This window comes from Labeo rohita, chromosome 12 (assembly GCF_022985175.1).
Source record: "Labeo rohita strain BAU-BD-2019 chromosome 12, IGBB_LRoh.1.0, whole genome shotgun sequence".
In the NCBI taxonomy this organism is placed as follows: domain Eukaryota; kingdom Metazoa; phylum Chordata; class Actinopteri; order Cypriniformes; family Cyprinidae; genus Labeo; species Labeo rohita.
In genome coordinates this window covers 30,552,313-30,577,488 of record NC_066880.1, presented here as the reverse complement: position 1 = coordinate 30,577,488, position 25,176 = coordinate 30,552,313, and the positions used below count along the sequence as shown (strand labels likewise).

The 25,176-nt window shown below is 33.5% G+C and overlaps 1 protein-coding gene across 2 annotated transcripts; it reads left to right on the top strand.

Moving 5' to 3' along the window:
• Positions 1-24,489, top strand: fam20a (FAM20A golgi associated secretory pathway pseudokinase). 2 transcript variants are annotated; one of them, XM_051124921.1, is made up of 11 exons: positions 1-540; positions 6,284-6,477; positions 6,599-6,649; positions 9,985-10,063; positions 10,146-10,238; positions 12,160-12,275; positions 17,410-17,590; positions 17,949-18,058; positions 18,243-18,324; positions 20,848-20,907; positions 21,048-24,489. In XM_051124921.1, exons 1-11 carry the CDS (start codon positions 194-196, stop codon positions 21,313-21,315), a joined length of 1,581 nt encoding a protein of 526 aa, XP_050980878.1. In that variant the 5' UTR covers positions 1-193; the 3' UTR covers positions 21,316-24,489. The 2 variants fall into 2 exon arrangements, with proteins under 2 accessions (XP_050980878.1, XP_050980879.1); XM_051124922.1 differs by lacking the exon at positions 1-540 and adding an exon at positions 5,932-6,030.
• The last annotated feature ends 687 nt before the right edge of the window (positions 24,490-25,176 follow it).

Sequence of the window (25,176 nt, the reverse complement as noted above, 5' to 3'; positions counted from 1 at the left end):
GCACAGAGAAAGAGAGAGAGAAAGCAAAGCGAGTTGACTCAGAAGGGCACTGCGCTGCGCAGTCTGGGTCAGATGTGCGAGCTACTGTGAGGAGCAACGTGCGGCTCTGCTGAATGGATTTGCCCAGGAAGAAGCCGAGATCGTTTTTCCCAACTTAGCCAGCTTGGAGGACATCTCCACCCGATCTGGAGACATGAGGAGGGACCGGCTGCTGGTGGCCGTCACCCTGGTCACCCTCCTGGCGGCCGACATCCACTTCGTCCTGCTTCCCAGACTCAAAACCTGGTACCATCTGCCCAGAGGAAGCTGCGCGTGCGGGGTCACCAACGGCAGTTTGGAGAACGGAGGTGCTACGAGCGTCCCGTGGACCACGAGCCAGAATTTCACCACGGTTTCCACCGAGCGAGGCTCCAAGCTGGATCGGCTCTTCGGGCATCCGCTCTACAACATCCGTCTCCCGGAGCTGGGGCCCGACGAGCGGCTTCTGCAGGAAGAGGAGCTCATGAGCTACTACAAGAGGAAAGTGAGCCGCTGGGAAAGGTACTTTGTGTTTAATATGCATGTGTGACTGAGAAATATGTAGCATTAGTTTGTTTATTTCTTAAAACTGTGTAATCCAAATGGATTTTATATGCAATTCAAATTATAAATCTTAAATTTATTTTATTTTATTTTAGCATTTTTTTTTAATTGATCAGCAACCAGTGAGTAGCGCACAAAACATTACAAATCAGGATCACAAGAATCAATAATCTGTTACATGGCGACTAATTTAGGCCTTTATTAATTTAATTTAATTTAATTTTAATTTAATTTAATTTAATTTTTAATTGATCAGCAACCAGTGAGTAGCGCACAAAACATTACAAATCAGGATCACAAGGATCAATGATCTGTTACATGGCGACTAATTTAGGCCTTTATTAATTTAATTTAATTTAATTTAATTTAATTTAATTTAATTTTATTTTATTTTTAATTGATCAGCAACCAGTGAGTAGCAAACAAAGCATATTACAAATCAGGATCACAAGAATCAATGATCTGTTACATGGCGATTAAATTTAGATTTTAGAATTTATTATTTTGTTTTTATTTTATTTTATTTTATTTTATTTTAATTATTTTACTTTTTTAAATGTAATTGAATTTAATTTAATTTTTTATTTTATTTTATTTTATTAATTGATTAGCAACCAGCGCGCAAAGCATATTACAAATCAGAATCACAGTGATCACAAGGACCAATGATCTGTTACATGGCTATTAAATTTATTTTTTTATTTTATTTTATTTTATTTTATTTTATTTTTACTATTTTATTTTATTTTATTCATTTTACTTTTTTCTATTTTATTTTTAGCAAACAAAGCATATTACAAATCAGGATCAGGATCAATGTGATGTGTTTATTAGCAGAATTCACTTAAAGTGTACGAAGTGTTGATTAGGAATGATCATTGAACATTTTCACTAGTATTTAATGCACATGGGGTAAGTTGTCACAATGGCATTTATGGTGACATCTATATTAATTATATTCAGCTTAATTGATCTAAATTCATTCATTCATTTACACCATCAAAACTAAATGTAAGAGTCATGTCAGGTATATACTGTACTGGTAGAAACTAAAGCATGACGTTTATTTACAGCCTCTTTCCTGCAGTTTGATTTGAGATGTGTGTAAAGGGAATACTGTACTCGTAAACATGAGTCAGGACATTGTTGACCGAGCCGACAGATTAAAGTAGATGACGTGACTCAGTGTTGTGTTTGCTTGCGTTTATGCACAGATCCGTGTGTGCCAAAGCTCTGGATTGGGACACGTGGAGTCGTCGTCTCATATCAGCAAACGCTCACTGATACTCAGGGTAAAAGTACAGCACCAAAAAACAACAATGTACTGGAAATATAGTGGAATCTCAGTTTGATACTTTTTGCCATACTTCATCATCATGTAAAAAAAAATGATTAAAATGATTTGAAATGTTAATTATTTTTTAAATTAATAAAATAAACAAATAAGGGTACTTTCAATATTTAGTAATAGTATATTACGTATTTAATAGCGTTATATTATGTTGTGTTTTTTAAAAATATAAAAAATGTATAGTTAACCCTTTATTTTGATAAAATGCTCACTTTTTGAACATTCTGTTGACATTAAGTAACACTGCACCTGCAGGTCTACTACCTCTCATTAGAGTATTAATAGACTGTGTGCTTAATATCTGCCACATTTTTATTGTGATTCTCTCCCAGCAGACATTCTACTGACTATAAGTAACTTTGCAAGTACACGTCAACTTATTTTAACCCTAATCCTACCAGTCTACTAATACTCTAATGAGAGTTTGTAAACATGTAGGTGCAGCGTTACTTATAGTTGACCGAAAATGTTAAAGGGACCTTAAAAATAAAGTGAAACCAATATATAAAAATAAATATTAAATAAAAACTTTATTTTATTATATAATGTATTATATATTTATGTATGTATTTATTTATATATATTAATCTGATTATATTAATAGAAATTATGCCTTGGTGTTTTAATAAATAAAATAAATTATAATATTATTTCTTTATGTAAATAAATAATTAAATATTTATTATTATATGAATTCATATAATAGTATTGTATTATGCTTTTGTTTAAAATGTGAAATGCTATTTATTTTAAAGAACTAAATTTTCATTCATATTATATGAATAAATATTATTATTATTATTATGCCTTTGTGTTTAAAAAACAAAAATAACCAGTCAAAAGTTTTTGAACAGTAAGATTTTTTGTCTCTTCTGCATTTATTTCAAAGCACAGCAAAAACAGTAAAATTGTGAAATATTTTTACTATTTAAAATATCTGTTTTCTATTTGAATAAATGTCAAAATGTAATTTATTCCTGTGATCAAATCTGAATTTTCAGCATCATTACTCCAGTCTTCAGTGTCACATGGTCCTTCAGAAATCGTTCTAATATGCTGATTTGCTGCTCAAAAACATTTATTATTATTATTATTATTATTGTTGTTGAAAACAGCCGAGTGGAATTTAGTAGAAAGTTTCTTTGATGAATAGAACATCAGAAAAACATTTATTTATTAAAAGCATCCTTGCTAAATAAAAATAGTATTTTTATTTCAGTATTTCAGTATTTTATTATTTCAAATTATATATATATATATATATGCCTTACTAAGGTAATACAGCTACCAAGCTTACAATATAAGATTATTATGTTTGTTAAAAAAAAAAAAAAATTGTCAAAATATTTTACATAAGTATAAATTAAATAAATAAATATATTTATATTTTTGCTTTTGAATTGTATAGTGTATAATGCTACAAATGCTTTTTCAGATAAATGCTGATCTTTGGATTTTTCTATTCATCCTGTTCATCAAAGAATCCTGAAAAAATGTACTCAACAGTTTTAAAAATTGATGATAATAATAATAATAATAATAATAATGATAACAATAAATGTTTTTTGAGCAGCAAATCAGCATATTAGAATGATTTGTGAAGGATCATGTGACACTGAAGACTGGAGTAATGATGCTGAAAATTCAGCTTTGCATCACAGAAATAAATTACATTTGAACAGATATTCACATAGAAAACAGTTATTTTAAATAGTAAAAATATTTCAGAATTTTACTGCTTTTGCTGTATTTTGGATCAAATAAATGCAGCCTTGATAAGCAGAAGAATCTTTTGACGGGTAGTGTACATCTGAATTATTATGTTAATCTAATGGTATTATATTATGACTTTGTGCTTTTAGAAAATAAAGTGAAAATATAATATAATACGTGTAAAATAAAATCAATTCTTACAAAAATATGAATCTTATATTGTGATCTTGGTAACTGTATTCTCTTAGTAAAGCAATGCTGCGGAATCTTTGGCTCATATGATCTGTTTTTATAGCTGGACTCCCTCTTGCTGCCCCACGGAAATGTTATTTTAAGTGGAGTTTAGTCAGAATTTGTTTTGTAGGTTATATGTTGCGTTTTACAGGCAGTGGTGTGGACAAATCACTCTTCTAATGGTCCTGGCCGTGATGTCGTTCAGGCCGATGGGCAGCGCAAGTGTCTCCCACATAATCAGTGGTTTGCCATGAAGCAGCGGCTCTAATCAGCTCCGCTCGAGTCCAGACTGTGTTGTTTGAGGAGCTGTGGGTGGGTCGGTGGTCAGCGTCTCTGATTGCTGATCTTCAGGGGGTGAAAAACACCTCAAAAGTTTGTTTGCGCTATATTTATGAGCATAAACGCGCTGATGAGGCAGCTGCAAGCGCTGGCGGTGTGAAGCGCTGCTGAAGTGCTGTAACTATGGAAGCAGAGACGAGAGAATTGACTCGTACTGTGATGCGTGGGCTCCTGCTGGGTCTCTGCCACAATAAACCTTTCTGGAGTTTATATTCGTCTTTCAACTCATTTCTCTGTTCCGCGTGATATTGTCTGGAGCTGATGCACGTAGAGGTCGCGGTGACAACTTATGAGGATCGACGGCAAATATTTGCTCTAAAAAGGATCGATGATCTGACGTGGCGATTCAGTTTCTGCCAGAGACTCAATTCCACGATGCATGAATTTGATAAAATGTACCGTATGCACTGAATACTAAATTATTAAAAAGTCATTCACATGTTAAAGGTTGCCCAGTAGCAATTAAAATATCTATAAAAAATACTATATTATAGATATTTTCCTCTGGTATTTTAGGAGAAATTACAGCATTTACTGCAAATTACAACCTCATTACCAGATGACATGTTCCACTTGGAAAAAATGAAACAATATGCTTACATCATATTATAATCCTGCCTTACGCTCATGTAATGTCTTGTTATTATGTTTGCACAAAAAATATATCACATTATGGCAGTAAATTGGGAATGTGTAAATGCCGTTTCTTTCTATGCCATTTAATTATAATATTATTATGCCTAGTGTAAAAAATAAATAAATAAAGCAAATTATAAATGTTTATTTAAATGCATAATATTATTATTATTAATTATTGTTATGTAATATAATGTAGTATTATATTATATCTTTGTTTTAATTTATAAAATTATATGAATTCTTTAAATAAATAATGATTTATTATATTAATATTAAATTATTACATGTATTAATTTAATAGTGTTGTGTTATATTATATTTATTATATTATACAATTTATTTATTTATTTATTTATTTTATTCATTTTTTTTTTAATCTTGTTGACCTGTAAAATATATCACATTATGATGATAAATTGGGAATGTGTGAATGCCGTCTCTTTCTATGCCATTTAATTATAAATATTAGGATTATGCCTAGTAAAAAAAATAAATAAATAAATAAATAAAGCAAATTATAAATATTTATTTAAATGCATATTGTTGTTAGTATTATTATTACTGTTCATTTAGTATTATATCTTTGTTTTAATTTATAAAATTATATGAATTCATTATATAAATATTAATTTATTATATTAATATTAAATTATTACTTATATAAATTTAATAGTGTTTATTGTATTATATTATCCAATTATTTATTTATTTATCTACTTATTTTATTTGTTTTATTATTATTATTATTTTTAGTATTTCTCTATGTTTTTATCATCTTGCTGACCTGGAAAATGTAGAACATTATGGCAGTAAATTGGGAATGTGTGAATTTTCATTTCGAATAAATAAATACATCTAAATAATACAATTATAATATTTTGTTACATTTATAATACAGTTATACTTATGCATTATTTATGATATATTTATTTACATATTTAAATATTAATTCTTATTAAATTAATTAATAGTATAATATTCATGCTGGTTTTTAAATGCTATTAAATTACATAAACATACACAACCTTGAAAATATGTATGTGTGTGTGTGTGTGTGTGTGTGTGTGACTCAGTTCTACAGTAATAAAAAATAAAGTCTCTTCCTATGGGAGCCAGAAAATGCAGTTGGCAGATTGCTGAGGCTTTGGAATAAGACTGTGCTGTTTTGCATCGTAAAGGTTCCTACATTCCTACATGTGCAGACCTGTGCATACTACAGGAACTTATTATTTTAAGAGCTAATAATACCCATCTAGGATTATGACTTAAAAGAGAACTCAGCAAATGTGTAATTTCTACTCATTTCATTACAAGTTTTTGTGTGGGAAATAAAAAAAAATGTACTTTCAGAATCTAAAGATGACATAATGAGAGATAACATTTGTGTAAAAGCCCAAACAATCTCCAGTGCAACTCTCTGTACAGAATGAAGAAGTACTACATCGAGGCGGCAGCAGCTTCCAACATCACTATACCTGATTATCCCGTGATCTTTGACCCCGAGGCCAGCTGGCTGCACTTCCATCTCGGGATCAACCGCTACGCGCTGTATTCCAGAGACGACAGCAGCGTCGACAGACTCCTGCACGACATGCAGACGAACACCGTCATCAGCGCAGGTGATGCTTTGAGATGCATCAGAGAAATAAACCCCAAATCTGAAATATACAAATGCAGGATTTCACTGCACAGTCTCATCCTGAGAATCTGAACTGTAATATTTCATTGTGTATTTGACAGATTTCACTCAGGATGAGAAAGCACTGAAGGGCTCATGTGACTGCTCACAAGGTAAACATACATTTTAACACTATTGTTCTACTAGATTTGAACCTTAGTGACCTGAAACATTCCAGTGTGCACATGTGTTCAAGTCTGGGATCAGTAAGATTTGTTTTCAACAAATTAATGCTTTTATTAATCAAGGCTGCATTAAACTGATCAAAAGTGACAGTAAAGACATTTATAATGTTACAAAAGATTTCAAATAAATGCTGTTTTATTTATCTAAGAATCCTGAATTGACTACATATATTGTGCAGCAGAACTGTATTCAACATTGATAATAATCAGAAATGTTTGTTGAGCAGTAAATCAGCATATTAGAATGATTTGTAAAGGATCATGTGACACTGAAGACTGGAGTAATGATGCTGAAAATTCAGCTGCGCATCACAGAAATAAATTACATTTTAACAGATATACACATAGAACACAGTTATTTTAAATAGTAAAAACATTTCACAATTTTTACTGTTTTTTGCTGTACTTTGGATCAAATAAATGCAGGCTTGGTGAGCAGAAGAGACTTATTTAAAAATATTAAAAATGTTTCTGTTCAAAAACTTTTGACTGGTAGTGTAAGCATTTTAATTTAAAACAAAAATATAACATTAATCAGTATAAGATGATTGGTTATTATTTATTATAAATGGAAGTGATTATGTTTTGCATTATATGTGTTATATATTATTATACATATAACAACTGTACCATTTAAAAAATTTGAGGTCAGTAATATTGATCAAATTAAATATTTTTTAATAGTTTTATTCATTAAGGCTACATTAAATTGATCAAAAGTTACAGTAAAAACATTTATAATGTTAAAAAAGTTACAGTCTATTTCAAATAAGTGCTGTTTTATTTATCAAAATATGACAGTATGACAGTTTCCACAAAAATATTGTGCAGCACAGCTGTTTTCAACATTGCTAATAATCAAATCAGCATATTAGAATGATTTCTGAAGGATCATGTGACACTGAAGACTGGAGTAATGATGCTGAATATTCAGATTTGATCACAGAAATAAATTACAGCTTAACAGAGATTCACATAGAAAACAGCTGTTTTAAATTGTAATAATATTTCACATTTTTTACTTTATTTTTAGTCAAATAAATGCAGCCTTGGTGAGCAGAAGGATTTTACAACAATTTTAAAATCTTACCAGTCCCATGTATATAAAAACATGTATGTGTAGTTTTGTGACATGAAACAACCTTTCACTGTAATATTGTGCAAAACCAGTTCAGTTTTGCTTTTCAAAAACAGCGTTTTCCAATAAAATTGCATGCATCATCTTTTAAAACATGATTTTTACCCTACCTGTTGAGGTACCACACTCACTGTGCCACACTCTAGAGTTTCAAAAGAGGTGTTTTATAATGAATGGCCGCTGGTTTAGGGTAGATGAGGTGATTTTCTAACCCTTCAGAAACAAACTCACGAAAGCCAATCAGTCTAGAGTAAACATGTCTAAACGTCCACCTCTTAAAAACCACACAACCGCATGTGACCGAGCGCTCACACATCAACCAGATGCTATTTTCACTCAACATTTTCCCCTTTTAGCTCTTTTTGGCCCAAATGAACGTCTAATACAGTACGACTACAAGGTTTTCATTGTTTGGCTCGACCTTTTGTGTTGTTTTTCTGTTTCGCTCATTACTCCTGTGTTATTTCGGAGCACGGTCGAGTTTGTGAACTATTGATATGATTGAGCTGGAAAGAAGCTAAAAGAAGTCTGAACGGCGCGGTTTAGGGTTGCCGGCAGCCTGCCACGGCTTCCCACAACCTCAGACAAAGCTAAAGGAACAGCAGTGCTGGAGCGCAGCGTACACCGCAAACCCCGTTACGTAAAGATCCCTCTGTAATTAAACTATTACAGCTGAAAGGTCGACTCTGGGGAGTAAAAAATAAGATCTTACAGTCCAAAAAGAGTCAGGTGTTGCAACAATTTCCTGACATTTTTAATTTAGTTTTCCACCACAACACATTACAACTTTAAAAAAGGAATGTGTTGTACTGGATATCATTTTGCATATATATATATATATATATATATATATATCTTTGTGTGTGTGTGTGTGTGTATATATATATATATATATATTTAAAAATATTTTAAATATTTTACTATTTAAAATAACTGTTTTCTATTAAAATATATTTTAAAATGTAATTTATTCCTGTGATTTCAAAGCTGAATTTTCAGCATCATTACTCCAGTCTTCAGTGTCACATGATCCTTCAAAAATCATTCTGATATGCTGATTTGCTGCTCAAAAAAACATTTATTATTATTATTATGTTGAAGCAGCGGAGTAGATTTTTTTTCAGGTTTTTTGATGAATAGAAAGTTCAGAAGAACAGCATTTATCTGAAATAGAAATATTTTTTTTAACATTATAAATGTATTTATCATCAATTTTGATCAATTTACAACATTTTTGCTAAATAAAAGTATTAATGTTGATCATTTCTTTTACAAAAAAATAATAAATAAAAAATAAAAATACTGACTGTCACAAAAGCTTATTATTTCAAATAAATGCTGATTTTTGGATCTTTTTAATCATCAAAGAATCCTGAAGAAAATGTACTCAACTGTTTTAAATATTGATACTACTACTACTACACTGTAAAAAACAATTTGTTGAATCAACTTAAAATAATTTGTAACCTGGCTGCCTTAAAATTTTAAGTTCAGTCAACTCAAAAAAAGTTTATTCAACTTGAAATATTAACTTATACTAAGTGACAACTGAGATATTTGAGTTGAATCAACTTAAAATTTTAAGGCAGCTGGGTTACTTACCCATCTGTTAAGTTCAGCAAACACAAATATCTAAGTTGTACAACTTAACATTTCAAGTTGACTAAACTTATTGTAGTTGACTGAACAACTAATAGCAGAGTAACAAATTATTTTAAGCTGACTCAACAAATTGTGTTTTTTATTTTTTACAGTGTACTACTACTACTAATAATAATACTTGTTTCTTGTGCAGCAAATCAGCATATAAGAATGATTTCTGAAGGATCATGTGACACTGAAGACTGGAGTAATGATGCTGAAAATTCAGATTTGATCCCAGAAATAAATTACATTTTAAAACATATTCAAATAGAAAACAGTTATTTTAAATAGTAAAAATATTTCAGAATTTTACTGTATTTGCTGCACTTTGGATCAAATAAATGCAGGCTTGGTGAGCAGAAGACACTTATTTAAAAAAACATAAAAAAAATCTTACTGTTCAAAAACTTTTGACTGGTGTACAGTATATATATATAACCAGAAATCTAACCGTTTTCTTTTATTCTGACTGTCCAATCAGTGGTTAAACCAAGCGGTCTTCACCTGAAGTTGGCCCTGAAGCTCCAAGACTTTGGCAAAGCTATGTTTAAACCAATGAGGTAACATTTTGTTATTTAGATTTAAAGATTACTACGCTTTGCTTTAGGTTGAACTGATAGAAATGGTTCTACTTGGTTTCAGACAGGAGCGACACGAAGAGACGCCGGAGAACTTCTTCTACTTCGTGGACTTTCAGAGACACAATGCTGAGATTGCAGCGTTCCACCTGGACAGGTGAGGCGGACCAACGCCAGTCAGAGTCAGAGAGACAGTCCTCTCAGGAATGACTTATACGGTGAAGGATCTGATACGAGTAAACAGATGAAATCCCCCGGGCAGCAGCTCAGCGGGATCCTATACATCATTGTTTAGGCCTGTTGAGACAATGAGGTTCAGCATGACTGTGGATGATTAGACAGTAAAGAAACCCTAGAGCACACTGCAGCACACATCAAAGGAGTTCACTAAGCAGAGACTATAAAACATCACTTATGATTTACTGGAAGAGATCTTATAGATTACAGACACAGAAATGCTATCTGTCAGCCGTTTGCATCCAGACTAGCACAGCAACATTACTTCACACAATAGAGAGCAACACTTGCAACACTTGGTGTTTTGGAAATAAAAATCCCATTCGCTTTTTCCGTAGGTGAAATCATTTTTAAACAAAACTTAGACTGTTGTGACGTATGAAGTTGTTAATCAGTGTTATATGCTTTGGTTAAAGTCACCAGTGTGTATTATTTCAATCCTGTTTAACATTAGAATTCCTGATGAAACTATATTACCCATAATTCTGCAAAGAAATCTCTACCAATCAGAGAAGAAAACCAACAAATCAGGCCAAAAGATATGTACAATAACATGCGTATTTTGTTTCTATGTACACTACCAGTCAAACGTTTTTGAACAGTACGATTTTTAATGTTTTTAAAGAAGCCTCTTCTGCTCACCAAGCCGGCGTTTATTTGATTAAAGTACAGCAAAAACAGTACAATTTTGCAATATTTCTGAAGGATCATGTGACACTGAAGACTGGAGTAATGATGCTGAAAATTCAGCTTTGAAATCACAGGAATAAATTACATTTTAAAATATATTCAAATAGAAAAGAGTTATTTTAAATAGTAAAAATATTTTACTGTTATTTTAAATGAAATTTTACTGTTTTTACTGTACTTTGTATTAAGCAAATGCAGGCTTGGTGAGCAGAAGAGACTTAAAAAAGTATTACTGTTCAAATACTTTAACTGGTAGTGTACACAATCATCAGCTTTAAAGTTTTATATAACCATCGTTTTTAATTTATGTCATTTGCAAGTGTCATTCTTTCACATATTAATCTAGTTAAGTTCACAGTCTTGTACCTTTTTGTCTGATTTTCAAATAAATCCTTGTGGGAAAAACAAATAGGAAAATATTAGAACATAAAAGTGGGCGTGAGTTTGCTCTATTTAATCAACCAATGTCAGATGGGGGGGGTGTTCAAAAAATATTTTGGCATATTGTTTGATGACGCAAGTTGCGCAAATATTACATACTTCACCTTGAATATTGTTGTCATATTGATAAATCTCTATTTTTCCTTCTGAGAGCGTTTCTAAAGCCTGAGGGTCTACAGTTCAATTCAGTTCATTCGTTCATAGTGCTTTTCACAATGCATATCATTTCCAAAGCAGCTTTACAAAGAATAAACCCCCTGTGAACAAGCCTGCCGACCGTGGCAAGGAAAAATTCCCCAGAGTTCCACCCTGTGATTAGTGGTGTAAACACAGAGACTTGAGAAAAGGGTGTTCTCCTGCAGGTTCATCCTCATCTGAGCTTAATTAAACCCTCAGCGTAATCTCTGAGTAAACCTCTGCAGCTGAAGAAAAATGACTAGTCAAAAACACGCTGTGAAAGGAATTGCTTTTATAGTTTGGGGGTAAATTAAAAATTCTCTACAAATCAAACAAGATGCTATTAGACTGAAACCTGTTGAATAGCATCTCAATTCTTGTTTCTCTGCTCCAGATTATGATAGAATTCCATTAGCAGACTTTGATATTTTATGATATGATTTAAAGAGACTTCGTCTATGAAGAATAAGGTTGATAATAAAGCTGGCTCAGATGGCAAACGAATAATGTGTGAATATGTGGATTGTTTACAGAGTGCTTGACTTCCGGAGAGTTCCTCCTGTGGCGGGACGATTCATCAACGTGACGGGAGAAATCCTGTACATAACACACAATGAGGAACTGCGCAGTGTTTTCTTCACCTCTCCAGGTTAGCATTATGCTAGTCAAACAATGAAAACATTTTAACAAAGTAAATACAATAAATACTACCGTAATTAGCATCAAAAGTTTGGGGTAAAACTTTTTTATTTCTAATTATCCCTTTTAGTCATCAAGGATGCATTAATTTGACTAAAAGTAACAGTAATTTTACAAATAAAGTTACAAATGTTACAATGTTACAAAGATTTCTACACTGACCAAAATTATAAACGCAACACTCTTGTTTTTGCCCCCATTTTTCATGAGCTGAACTCAAAGATCTAAGACTTTTTCTATGTACACAAAAGGCCTATTTCTCTATTTCTCTCAATCATTGTTCACAAGTGAGACAGTGAGCACTTCTCCTTTGCCGAGATAATCCATCCACCTCACAGGTGTGGCATATCAAGATGCTGATTAGACAGCATGATTATTGCACAGGTGTGCCTTAGGCTGGACACAATAAAAGGCCACTCTAAAATGTGCAGTTTTACTGTACTGGGGGGGGTCCGGGGGGGTCTGAAAACCAGTCAGTATCTGGTGTGACCACCATTTGCCTCACGCAGTGCAACACATCTCCTTTGCATAGAGTTGATCAGGTTGTTGATTGTGGCCTGTGGAATGTTGGTTCACTCCTGGAACTGAAACATGCTGTCGTATAGCGTGTTTCAGAACATCCCAAACATGCTCAATGGGTGACACGTCCGGTGCGTATGCTGGCCAGGCAAGACCTGGGATGTTTTCAGCTTCCAGGAATTGTGTACAGATCCTTACAACATGGGGCCGTGCATTATCATGCTGCAACATGAGCTGATGGTCGTGGATGAATGGCACAACAATGGACCTCAGGATCTCGTCACAGTATCTCTGTGCATTCAAAATGCCATCAATAAAATGCACCTGTGTTTGTTGTCCATAACATATGCCTGCCCATACCATAACCCCACTGGCACCATGGGCCACTCGATCCACAAAGTTGACATCAGCAAACCGCTCACCCACACGACACCATACATGCTGTCTGCCATCTGCCCTGTACAGTGAAAACAGGGATTCATCCGTGAAGCGAACACCTCTCCAAAGTGCCAGACGCCATCAAATGTGAGCATTTGCCCACTCGAGTCTGTTACAATGACGAACTGCAGTCAGGTCGAGACCCCGATGAGGACAACGAAGCATGCAGAAGAGCTTCCCTGAGACAGTTTCTGACAGTTTGTGCAGAAATTCTCTGGTTATGCAAACTGACTGTTGCAGCAGCTGTCCGGGTGGCTGGTCTCAGACGATATTGGAGGTGAAGATGCTGGATGTGGAGGTCTTGGGCTGGTGTGGTTACACGTGGTCTGCGGTTGTGAGGCCGGTTGGATGTACTGCCAAATTCTCTAAAAACACCTTTGGAGACGGCTTATGGTAGAGAAATGAACATTCAGTTCATGCTCTGGTGAACATTCCTGCAGTCAGCATGCCAATTGCACACTCCCTCAAAACTTGCAACATCTGTGGCATTGTGCTGTGTGATAAAACTGCACATTTTAGAGTGGCCTTTTATTGTGTCCAGCCTAAGGCACACCTGTGCAATAATCATGCTGTCTAATCAGCATCTTGATATGTCACACCTGTGAGGTGGATGGATTATCTCGGCAAAGGAGAAGTGCTCACTAACACAGATTTAGACAGATTTGTGAACAATATTTGAGAGAAATATACATAGAAAAAGTCTTAGATCTTTGAGTTCAGCTCATGAAAAATGGGGGCAAAAACAAAAGTGTTGCGTTTATAATTTTTGTCGGTGTGTTTCAAATAAATGCTGTTCTGGGAATCTGGGAATCCTAAAAAATAAAATGTGTCCCTGGACCACAAAACCAGTCTTAAGTATCATGGGTATATTTGTAGCAATAGCCAACAATACATTATACTGTATGGGTCAAAATGATCTTTTATGGACAATAAATGGGATACCTGGACAATTTTTAATCTGGTTTCTGACTGCATCACAGCACAGAGACAGCGCTCATAAAGGTAATAAATGATATTCGCCTAAATTCTGATTCTGGCAAAATATCAGTGCTGGTACTACTAGATCTCAGTGCTGCGTTTGACACTGTCGATCATAACATTCTTCTAGAGAGACTGGAAAACTGGGTCGGGCTTTCTGGGATGGCTCTCAATTGGTTCAGGTCATAATTAGAAGGGAGAGGTTATTATGCGAGTATAGGAGAGACGTCCATGACATGCGGAGTCCCACAAGGCTCAATCCTTGCGCCGCCCTTGTTTAGCCTGTATATGCTCAAATAATGAGAAAGAACCAAATTGCCTATCACAGCTATGCTGATGATACCCAGATTTACCTAGCCTTATCACCAAATGACTACAGCCCCATTGACTCCCTCTGCCAGTGCATTGATAAAATTAACAGTTGGATGTGCCAGAACTTCCTTCAGTTAAACAAGGAGTTTAAGGGGTCTCTAGGGGTCAAACAACTAACAACTAAAAATCAAGTCAGGAATCTTGGTGTGATTCAGGAGTCAGACCTTAGCAGTAACTAAATCAGCATACTATCATGTCAAAAACATTGCAAGAATTAGACGTTTTGTTTCCAGTCAAGACTTGGAGAAACTTGTTCATGCATTTATCACAAGCACGGTGGACCTTTGTAAAAAAATGTCTCCTCACTGGCCTTCCCAAGAAGACCATTAGACAGCTGCAGCTCATCCAGAACACTGCTGCCAGGATTCTGACTAGAACCAGAAAATCTGAGCATATCACACCAGTCCTCAGAACTGGCTTCCAGTTATATTTAGAATTGATTTTGAAGTATTTTTACTCGTTTATAAATCACTCAATGGCCTAGGACCTAAATACATTGCAGATATGCTCACTGAATATAAACCTAACAGACCGCTCAGATCATTAGGATCGAGTCAGTTAGAAATACCAAGGGTTCACACAAAACAAGGGGAATCCGCTTTTAGCTATTATGCTGCCCGCAGTTGGAATCAGCTTCCAGAAGAGATCAAATGTGCTAAAACATTAGCTACATTTAAATCTAGACTCAAAACTCATCTGTTTAGCTGTGCATTTACTGAATGAGCACTGTGCTACGTCCGAACTGATTGCATTATGCATAATCCGTTCCTATTTTTAACAGTTTTAAATTTATTTTACATCAGTTTTTAAAGGAGAAGTCCACTTCCAGAACAACAATTCACAAATAATGTAGTCACCCCTTTGTCATGCAAGATGTTCATGTCTTTCTGTCTTTAGTCGTAAAGAAATTATGGTTTTTGAGGAAAACATTTCAGCATTTTTCTTCATATAATGGACTTCAATTGTGCTCCCGATTTTGAACTTCCAAAATGTAGTTTAAATGCAGCTTCAAAGGCTCTAAACGATCCCAGCCAAGGAAGAAGGGTCTTATCTAGCGAAATTATTGGTGATTTTTTCGGAAAATAAAAATTTGTATACTTTTTAAGCACAGAAGCTTGTGTAGCACATTCTGGCATGCGCGTTCACGTACTATTGAATCACGTTGAAAGGTCACACCGAATGTAGGCAGAACTACAGACCCAGTGTTTACAAAGCGAACGCACAAAGACTAAGAAAGTGCAAGTAAGTCAAATGCCATTTACAAACAAAAAGGTACAACGATGTTGGCCGATTCTAAAGTTGTAGGAGAAAATAAGATGGAGTTTTTCGCCATACTCTACCACAGACGATGAACTTAGATGTGATTCGTAGTAGTGATGGGAAGTTCAGATCATTTTACCTGACTTGGATCTTTGAGTCTCGCTCAGCAAAATGAACGAATCTTTTTTCGAGTCATTTCGTTTATTTTAGCAAAATCAGCATCACGTGACGCCCCATAAGATGAACGAATGACTCGAAAAACCCGAAGACTCGAAACAGGTGAACTAATTCCAGTACAGAACCTAATAGGATGTTGCGCATTCGCGACTGAACGAATCACTCCTCGAGACGACTCGTTCTTCCTGAGTCACTTTAAAGATTCGTTCAAAAACGACCCGTGGACGCGCATCCCAGAGCCTGTGCTACACAAACTTTTGTGCTTAAAAAATATAAAAATTTTTATTTTCCAAAAAAATGAGCGATCGTTTCACTAGATAAGACCCTTCTTCCTCGGTTGGGATCGTTTACAACCGCATTTGTGATCGTTTGAAGCCGCATTTTGGAAGTTCAAACTCGGGGCACCATATCAGTCCATTATATGGAGAAAAATCCTGAAATGTTTTCCCCAAAAACCATAATTTCTTTACAACTGAAGACAGAAAGACATGAAGATCTTGGATGACAAGGGGGTGAGTAAATTATTTGTAAATTGTTGTTCTGGAAGTGAACTTCTCCTTTGAGACGTTTTAAAAGTTTTTAAATTCCTTGTTTTATTGTTGTGATTATTATTTTTATGATTATTTTAATTCCTTTTATGTAAAGCACTTTGAATTACCATCGTGTATGAAATGTGCTACATAAATAAACTTGCCTTGCCTTGTCTTATGCCAAAAATCATGTTCCCTGAAAAAATTTTGTACATTTCCTATCGGAAATATATCAAAACTAATTTTGTAAGTAATATGCATTGCTAAGAACTTCATTTGGACAACTTTAAAGGTGATTTTCTCAATATTTAGATTTCTCTGAATCTCAGATTCCAACTTTCTGTCTTATATTTGTCATAATATTGTCAATGGAAAGCTTACTTTTTCAGCTTTCAGATGATGTATAAATCTCAGTTTCAAAAAATTGACCCTTATGGCTGGTTTTGTGGTGCAGAGTCACAAATGTATGACGGTTTCCACAAAAATATTGTGCAGCACAACTCAAATCAGCATACTGGAATGATTTCTGAAGGATCATGTGACACTGAAGACTGGAGTAATGATGCTGAAAATTCAGCTTTGATCATAAAAATAAATTACATTTGAACAGATATTCACATAGAAAACAGCTGTTTTAAATTGTAATAATATTTTAGAATTACTACTATTTCTGATCAAATAAATGCAGCCTTGAGCAGAAGAGACTTCTTTTAAAAGAAAAAACATTACACACCCCAAACTTGTTTATATGAAATTGTTGGGCCTGTTTTGTATGAGTTGCTTTAAATGCTTTTCTTTTCCCTCGATCAGCCAACAACACGTGTTTCTTCGCCAAGTGTTTGTACGTGTGTAAGTCGGAGTATGCGGTGTGCGGTCATCCCGATCTGCTGGAGGGCTCCATGTCTGCGTATCTGCCTGGTTTGAGCATCGCCCCGCGTATCTCCATCCCGAACCCCTGGATCCGCGCCTACAGTTTCACCGGGAGAGAGGAGTACGCTGGGACTTTCACTCACACTAAATCACACTAAAGCACAAAGAACGTTTCTTTTCTTTTTGTGATTTAATAAGAGCAGGAATGTGTTTTAAGAAAGCAATCTCAACGAGTCGATTTAGATTGAGCTTAACTTGATTTATACAGAAAATAAAACAGTATTCCAGTCCAATCAACATTTGTTGTTTTATGTAACGTAGAATGTCCTTATTTGGATTTGAGAAATCCAGCTCTTGATCCAAAGCATGGCTAAGAAGCAAAAATGTGTGTCATGCTCACAAAGGGTCTAAAGTTCAGTAATGTTCAGAGGAGTCCAACATCTTGGAGCAATTAACGTATTTTTCTCTCTGTTTCTCAGGTGGGAAGTCAACCCCTTATACTGCGACAACGTCAAAAAACTCTATCCCTACAACTCTGGGAACAGACTGCTCAACATTATTGACATGGCCATATTTGACTTTCTCACAGGCATGTAAACACTTTCCGTATCGATGCTCGATGGAATTCATGTCAGCACCTGGAAATCAGAGTAGTGTGTTGATGGCTGCTTTTGCACTTAAATACTCACACAATAAGGAAACTCTGAAGCCAGAGTTGTGTAAGTCAGTGTACTGACCTTAAAGGGAAAATATCATTTTCCTTCATGTTTTAGGAAACATGGACAGACACCACTATGAGATTTTCACCAAGTTTGGAGATGATGGTTTCCTGCTCCACTTAGACAATGCCAGAGGGTATGTGCACATCTGTATGTTTTTGGGGATGTTAACACTGAAAATGTTAGCACTGCTTTTTCATTGTTTTCCCATTGCTATTGCAGCATCTTGTGCAATACATGCTGCTCTATAAACACAGCACTCAAAAGAGGGTCAGATTTTGAAATGTGTCTCTGGATCTTGTTTCTTTTTTTATTACCCTGTCTTGCATCTCACATCTTTAAATGCAAAAAAACATGTTTTCACTGCTTGTTTATCAGTAAGAAAAAACAACTTTGGTAAATCATGATGTAAAATGTCAAAATTATGACATAAAAATTCCATTATGAGATACGAAGTTGCGAAAAAAAAAAAGTTGAAATTATGAGATAAAAGTAATAATTGAGACTCCAAATTACTTCAGCTGCTAAAAATGATGACTTTAGTCGTGATAATAAAATGATTAAAAAAAATATTATGAAGTAAAAATTATGACAAAACATCAAAATGTAAAACATTAAAAATGGAGAGATAAAAGTCATAAATGAGATAGTCAAACTGACACAAAAAAATCAATCAATCAAAATCATCATAAAAAGTCAAAATTGAGAAAAGTTGAAATTGACAAGAAGTAAAAATTGTGAGATAAAAGTCTTAATTGAGTTAAAATTACAACAAAAAGTAAAAAAATTACAACAAAGAGTTGTAAGATATAATGTCAACTGACAAAAAAAGGAAAAATTGTGAGATAAAAGGTAATAAAACATGATGAAACTGATAAAATCAAAATTATTATACAAAGATACAAAGTAATAATTATGACATAAAATCAAAATAATCACTAAAGTTAAAACTGAGATAAGTTAAAATGTGACATAAGTCAAAATGCTGACAACTATTATATAAAAGTTATTAAAAATTACTATGAACAGCTATGAAAAAAGACAAATTATGAAGTAGCAATAATAATTAAGATAAAAAGTTGAAATGGACAAAGTCAAAATTATGAGATAAATGTCATAATTATAAGATAATGTTAACATTAAAACAAGTCAAAATTATGACAAAAAGTCATAACTGGGATATAAAGTCGACTGACAAAAAAAGGTAAAATAATGAGATAAAAGGTTAAAAGTGTGACAAAGTCATAACTGATAAGTTGAAATTGATAAAAGTTATAATATATACAACAAATTATGCATACATAATTATGACAAAATCAAAATGATCACTTGAGATGAAATTCAGATAAGTCATAATTTAGACCAGTTAAAATGTGGCATAAAAAGTCAAATGATGACAATTATGAGATAAAGTTATTAAAAATTACAAAATTATGACAAAAAATGACAAATTATGAAATATCAAGTCATAATTAAGATTCAAAAGTCGAAATGGACAAAGTTCAAATTATGAGATAAATGTTAACACTAAAACAAAAGTCACAATTAACTCAGATATAAAATCAACGGACAAAAACAGAAAAATTATTAAATAAAATGTTGAAAGTGTGACAAAGTCATAATTGATGAGTTATAATTGATACAGTCAAAATTGTGAGATACAAAGTCATAATTATGACAAAAAAATCAAAATGATGACTTAAGTTGAAAAGAGGTAAGTCATAATTTAGATAAATTAAAATGTGACATAAAAAGTCAATGATGACAATAATTATGGGATAACAGTTATTAACAATGACAAAATTATGAAAAAAACCCCGACAAATTATGAAGTAGCAAGTCATAATTGAGATATAAAGTCAACTGACAAAAAAAGGAAAAATGATGAGATAAAAGGTTGAAAGTGTGACAAAGTCATAATTGAGTTGAAATTGCTAAAAAGTCAAAATTATTATCAAAAGATACAGAGTCATAATTATGACATAAAATCAAAATGATGACTTAAGTTGAAAAAGAGATAAGTCATAACTGAGATAAATTGCAATGTGACATAAGTCAAAATTATGACAATAATTCTGAGATAAAAGTTATTAAAAATGACAAAATTGTGAAAACGACAAATTATTAAGCCATAATTGAGATTAAAAGTCGAAATGGACAAAACAACTGACAAACAAGGAAAAATTGGGATAAAACGTTGAAAGTGTGACAAAGTCATAATTGATAAGTTGAAATTGAATAAACAGTAAAAATTATGACATACAAAAATCATAATTATGACATAAAATCAAAATGATCACAGATAAGTCATAATTGAGGTGAATTGAAATGTGACATAAAAAGTCAATGTTATGCCAATAAATAACTATGAGATAAAAGTTAAGAAATACAAAATTAAAAAAAAAGACGAATTATGATGTAGCAAGTCTTACTTGAGATGGACAGAGTCCAAATTATGAGATAAAAGTATAACGAAAATGTAAATGTGAGATTTTTGTCATAAATGTTGACTTTGTTTCATCATTTTTACTGTTATGATTGTGACTTAGTATCTTATCATTTGTGTTTTTATCATAAGTTGGACTTTTATCACCTAATTATTATTTATTTATTTATTTGTTGTTATATGGCCAAAACTTCTTGATCTTGTTTGCTGCAGATTTGGCCGTTATTCCCACGATGAGATGTCCATTCTTGCTCCACTGACCCAATGTTGCATGTAAGAATCTTTCTCAAATATATTTTCTGTTTTTAAATTCTGTGATTGTGAAGTTGATTTAAGAGCGGTCGTATTAGACACACACGACGCACGAAAAACAAAGCTGGTTTTACTCACGAACCCCATGACCTCTGGCACAGGATCAAGCGCTCCACGCTGTTCAGACTGAAGCTGCTGGCGCAGGCCGAGTACCGTCTGAGCGACGTCATGAGGGAATCCCTCTCCAGAGACCCTCTCACGCCAGTTTTGACCGAGGACCATCTGCAGGCCTTGGACCGGCGGCTGGGTCACGTGCTCAGGACGGTGGGGAAGTGTGTGAAGAAGCTGGGAGAAGCACAAGTGGTCATCACAGACTTTGTAGAGTCATCCAGAGGAACTACAAGACAGCCAGGAGGAAATAACAGGTGACAGAGCGAGAAGAGCGAGGCTTTGAGGAGACAGCAGCAATCCACTGATTCTTTACTCTATAATGTGACTTTGAGATCATCTCTGGACTAAACCACTCAACTACGTAAGTCAACCACACTTCATGCCATCTAAGTCAGGGGCGCCTAAACTCGGTCCTGCAGAGTTTAGCTACAACTTACCTCAACCTGCCGGGATGTTTCTAGCGTGCCTAGTAAGCGCTTGATTAGCCGGTTCAGGTGTGTCTAATCGGGGTTGGAGCTAAACTCACACATGAGGAGGAAAAAATATTCATATTACTGATTGGTTAGAAAGGGATATGAGACATTACTAATACATCTCAACTGTCAAAATTGACAAAAAGTCAAGATACAAAGTGTCACAATTGTGACAAAGTAAAAAGGATCACACAAGACACAGTTATGAGATAAAAGTCATAATTAACAGAGTTAAAACGTCAAACTTTTATTTATGAGACAGTCAAAATGATGACAAAAAATTATGAGATATAATAAAAATACACAACTTCAGCTCATAATATTGACCTTTTATCTCATATTTATGACTTTGTATCATAATTATGATTGGCTAAAAACAGCTGTGTGAGATTACTGAAAAGTCTTAATTATCAAAAGTGACAAAAAGTAAAAAATTTTGAGATAATTGAGATTGAGAAGAGTTGAAATGAACAATAACAACAAAAAAACAATTGTGAGATAAAAGGCAGAGATAAAAAAAAAGTCGAAATTATGACAAAAAGACAACATTATGACATAATTGACATCAAGAAGACTCGAATTTGATAAAAAAACTAAATTATGAAATAAAAGTCAGTTAAAAAGTCAAAACTATAAGATAATCGAGGTTGAAAAAAGTTGAAATTGACAAAAAAAACTAAATTATGAGATAAAAGTCACAAAGATAAAAAGTCAAAGTATGACATAATAATAAGTCAAAATTATGAGACATAATAAAATACTTGACTTCAGCTCATAATTTTGACTTTTATCAAATATTTATGACTTTGTATCATAATTATGATTGGCTTAAAATGGCTGTGTGATATTACTACAGTCTTAATTATCAAAAGTGACAAAAAGTTAAAATTATGAAATACAAAGTCATAATTATAAGTTAAAATTATCACATAAATCAAAATTGAGAAGTCAGACAGATAAAGTTAAAATTAAGGCTGTTATAATTATGATAAAGTCAAAATTATGACATGAAGTCGTAACTGAGTTAAAGAGTTAATGTTGACAAAAAATTATCATAAAACACTGAAATAAGTCAAAAAAGTAAAGTACTTCTGTCTCTTATAATTTCAACTTTCTATCTCATAAGTTTTTACCTCATAATTTTAACTTTGTATCTCATATTTATGATTTTGTATCATATTTATACTTTGTATCATAATTATGATTGGCTAAAAACAGTTGTGTGATATTACTACAGTCTTAATTATCAAATGATCAAAATTATGAGATAACTGCGATTGAGAAAAGTTGTAATTAACAAAAAACAATTATGAGATAAAAGTCAGAGATAAAAAGTCGAAATTATGACTTATAATTAGAGAGAGTCACAATTATGACAAAAAGTCAAAATTATGAGATAATTAAGATTGAGAAGAGTTAAAATTGACCAAAAAAAACAACTAAAATATGAGATGAAAGTCAATTAAAAGTCTAAGTATGACATCATCAAAATTATGAGATATAATAAAAATACACAACTTCAGCCCATAATATTGACCTTTTATCTTATATTTATGACTTAAAAAAGTCTTTATTAAAAAACTATGAGATAAATGAGATTGAGAAGTTGAAATTGACAAAAAAAACTAAGATTATGAACTTATAATTAGAGAGAGTCACAATTATGACAAAAAAAGTTGAAATTAAGGCTGTTATATAATTATGATAAAAAATCAATACTATGAGATAAAAAGTCCAAAATATCATAAAATACTGAAATAAGTCCAAAAAGTAAAAAGTGGAGTAAAAAGCAGAATTTCTGTCTCTTAAAATTACAACTTTCTGTCTCATAAGTAACACTTTTTACCTTACAATTTTGACTTTGTATCATCGTTGGGCGTGGGAGTGATATTACTAAAAAGTCTTAATTGTCAAATTAAGGGACAAACTATGAGATGCGTATGACTTATCTCATAATTATGAGATAAAGTCAAAATAATGAGTAGTCATAATTGAGATAAAGAGTCGAAAATGTGAAAAAAAGATAAAAAGTCTGAACTGTCATAAAACGGTGAAATAAAAACTTAATTCTAAAAAGCAGAATTTCTGTCATAATTGTGACTTGGTCATGATGACTGAGTGTCTCATAAGTGTCACTTTTTACCTCATAATCTCAAACTTTTACCTCATCATTTTGACCTTTTCTCTCATGTTTATGAGTTTGCGTTATAATTCTGACTGTCTGAAAAGGGCTGTGTCATGTTACTTCAGAAAACTCTGTAACAACACGTTTAAGTGGTTGTCTTGAGCTGCTTTAGTGGAGGTAGTTGCAGTCACGGCAGACACTTGGAAAAGCTGCCGACGGCGGTGAAATCCCCGCGCCAGACGGATGATGCAGTGATCGCAGGAACGATAAGAAGTTGAGACGTGCTTACATCAGCAAACGCAGCATTCGTGTGGTGCTGTAACTGCACCGCGGGAGCGTTTCCTCTGATTATCCCCTTCCCTTTCTGTCCATTTTTATACAAACAGCCATTAGTGGCGGCTGAGCTGATGATGCAGCGCACAAACAGCCACATCACCAGAGGAATCACTGCGGTAGGCTGCGAGTCTGATCCGTCTACAGGAGCTGAAGGCTGATTTTCCAGACGGATCGTAAGCGTGTAATCCTCAGCCGTCTCATCTGCTCCTACTTCACAGCCTGTCATCTTTGAAAATCAATCAAACCAAATTGTTTGAAGTTCTGAAGCTTTGTTGCAACTTGTGGTTCACTGTGCTGGTGCAGTATTGTCCCAGACATCTGGGTTTATGACATAAAAAAACAAAAAAACAAATCAAATGCTCAAAATGTTCATTTCCAAAGTGCTGGTGGTGGAAAATCATAATATGAAACACTGCAAATCAAATCCCGGTTGTAATGATTCATGACTGTTTGTCACATTGTCACATTGCCTCATTAAAATAACTAAATATTTGCATACTTTCTGATTCAGTCCAGTTCCTGACGCCACATGACAGAACGCCTCATATGATGTGTGTAAAAACTATTTCTTTCAACGCATTGAAATATAATCAGCAAATTAAACATTTTCTAAGCATAAAAACATGATCTGATTTTACCACTCCAGCTGTCATGACTTGTCTGAGTGTGTGAACTGCAAAATTAAAATTCATCAATTCAGTCCCATCTGTTCAGCGAGAACTGAAAATAAGCAGTAGCTCGTACTTTTTTCTCATTTGAGGCCACAATAATGATTTCAGCAAATGCTGCTCAACATACAAATAAAGAATGTTTAAAATTATAATCCTACAGAATTATATCTACAGTATGTATATTATCACAGCCTTCAAATGCATTAATGAAATGTGGAATATACACTACAAATCAAAGGTTTGGATTTTTTCATGTTTTTGAAAGGCCCTTCTGCTCACCAAGGCTGCATTTATTTGATCAAAAATACAGTAAAATCAGTAAAAATTGTGAAATATTATTACAATTTAAAATAGCTGCTTTCTATTTGAATATATTTTAAAACACAATTTATTTCTGTGATGCGCAGCTGAATTTTCAGCATCAATACTCCAGTCTTCAGTGTCACATGATCCTTCAGAAATCATTCTAATATGCTGATTTGCTGCTCAACAAACATTTATGATTATTAGCGAT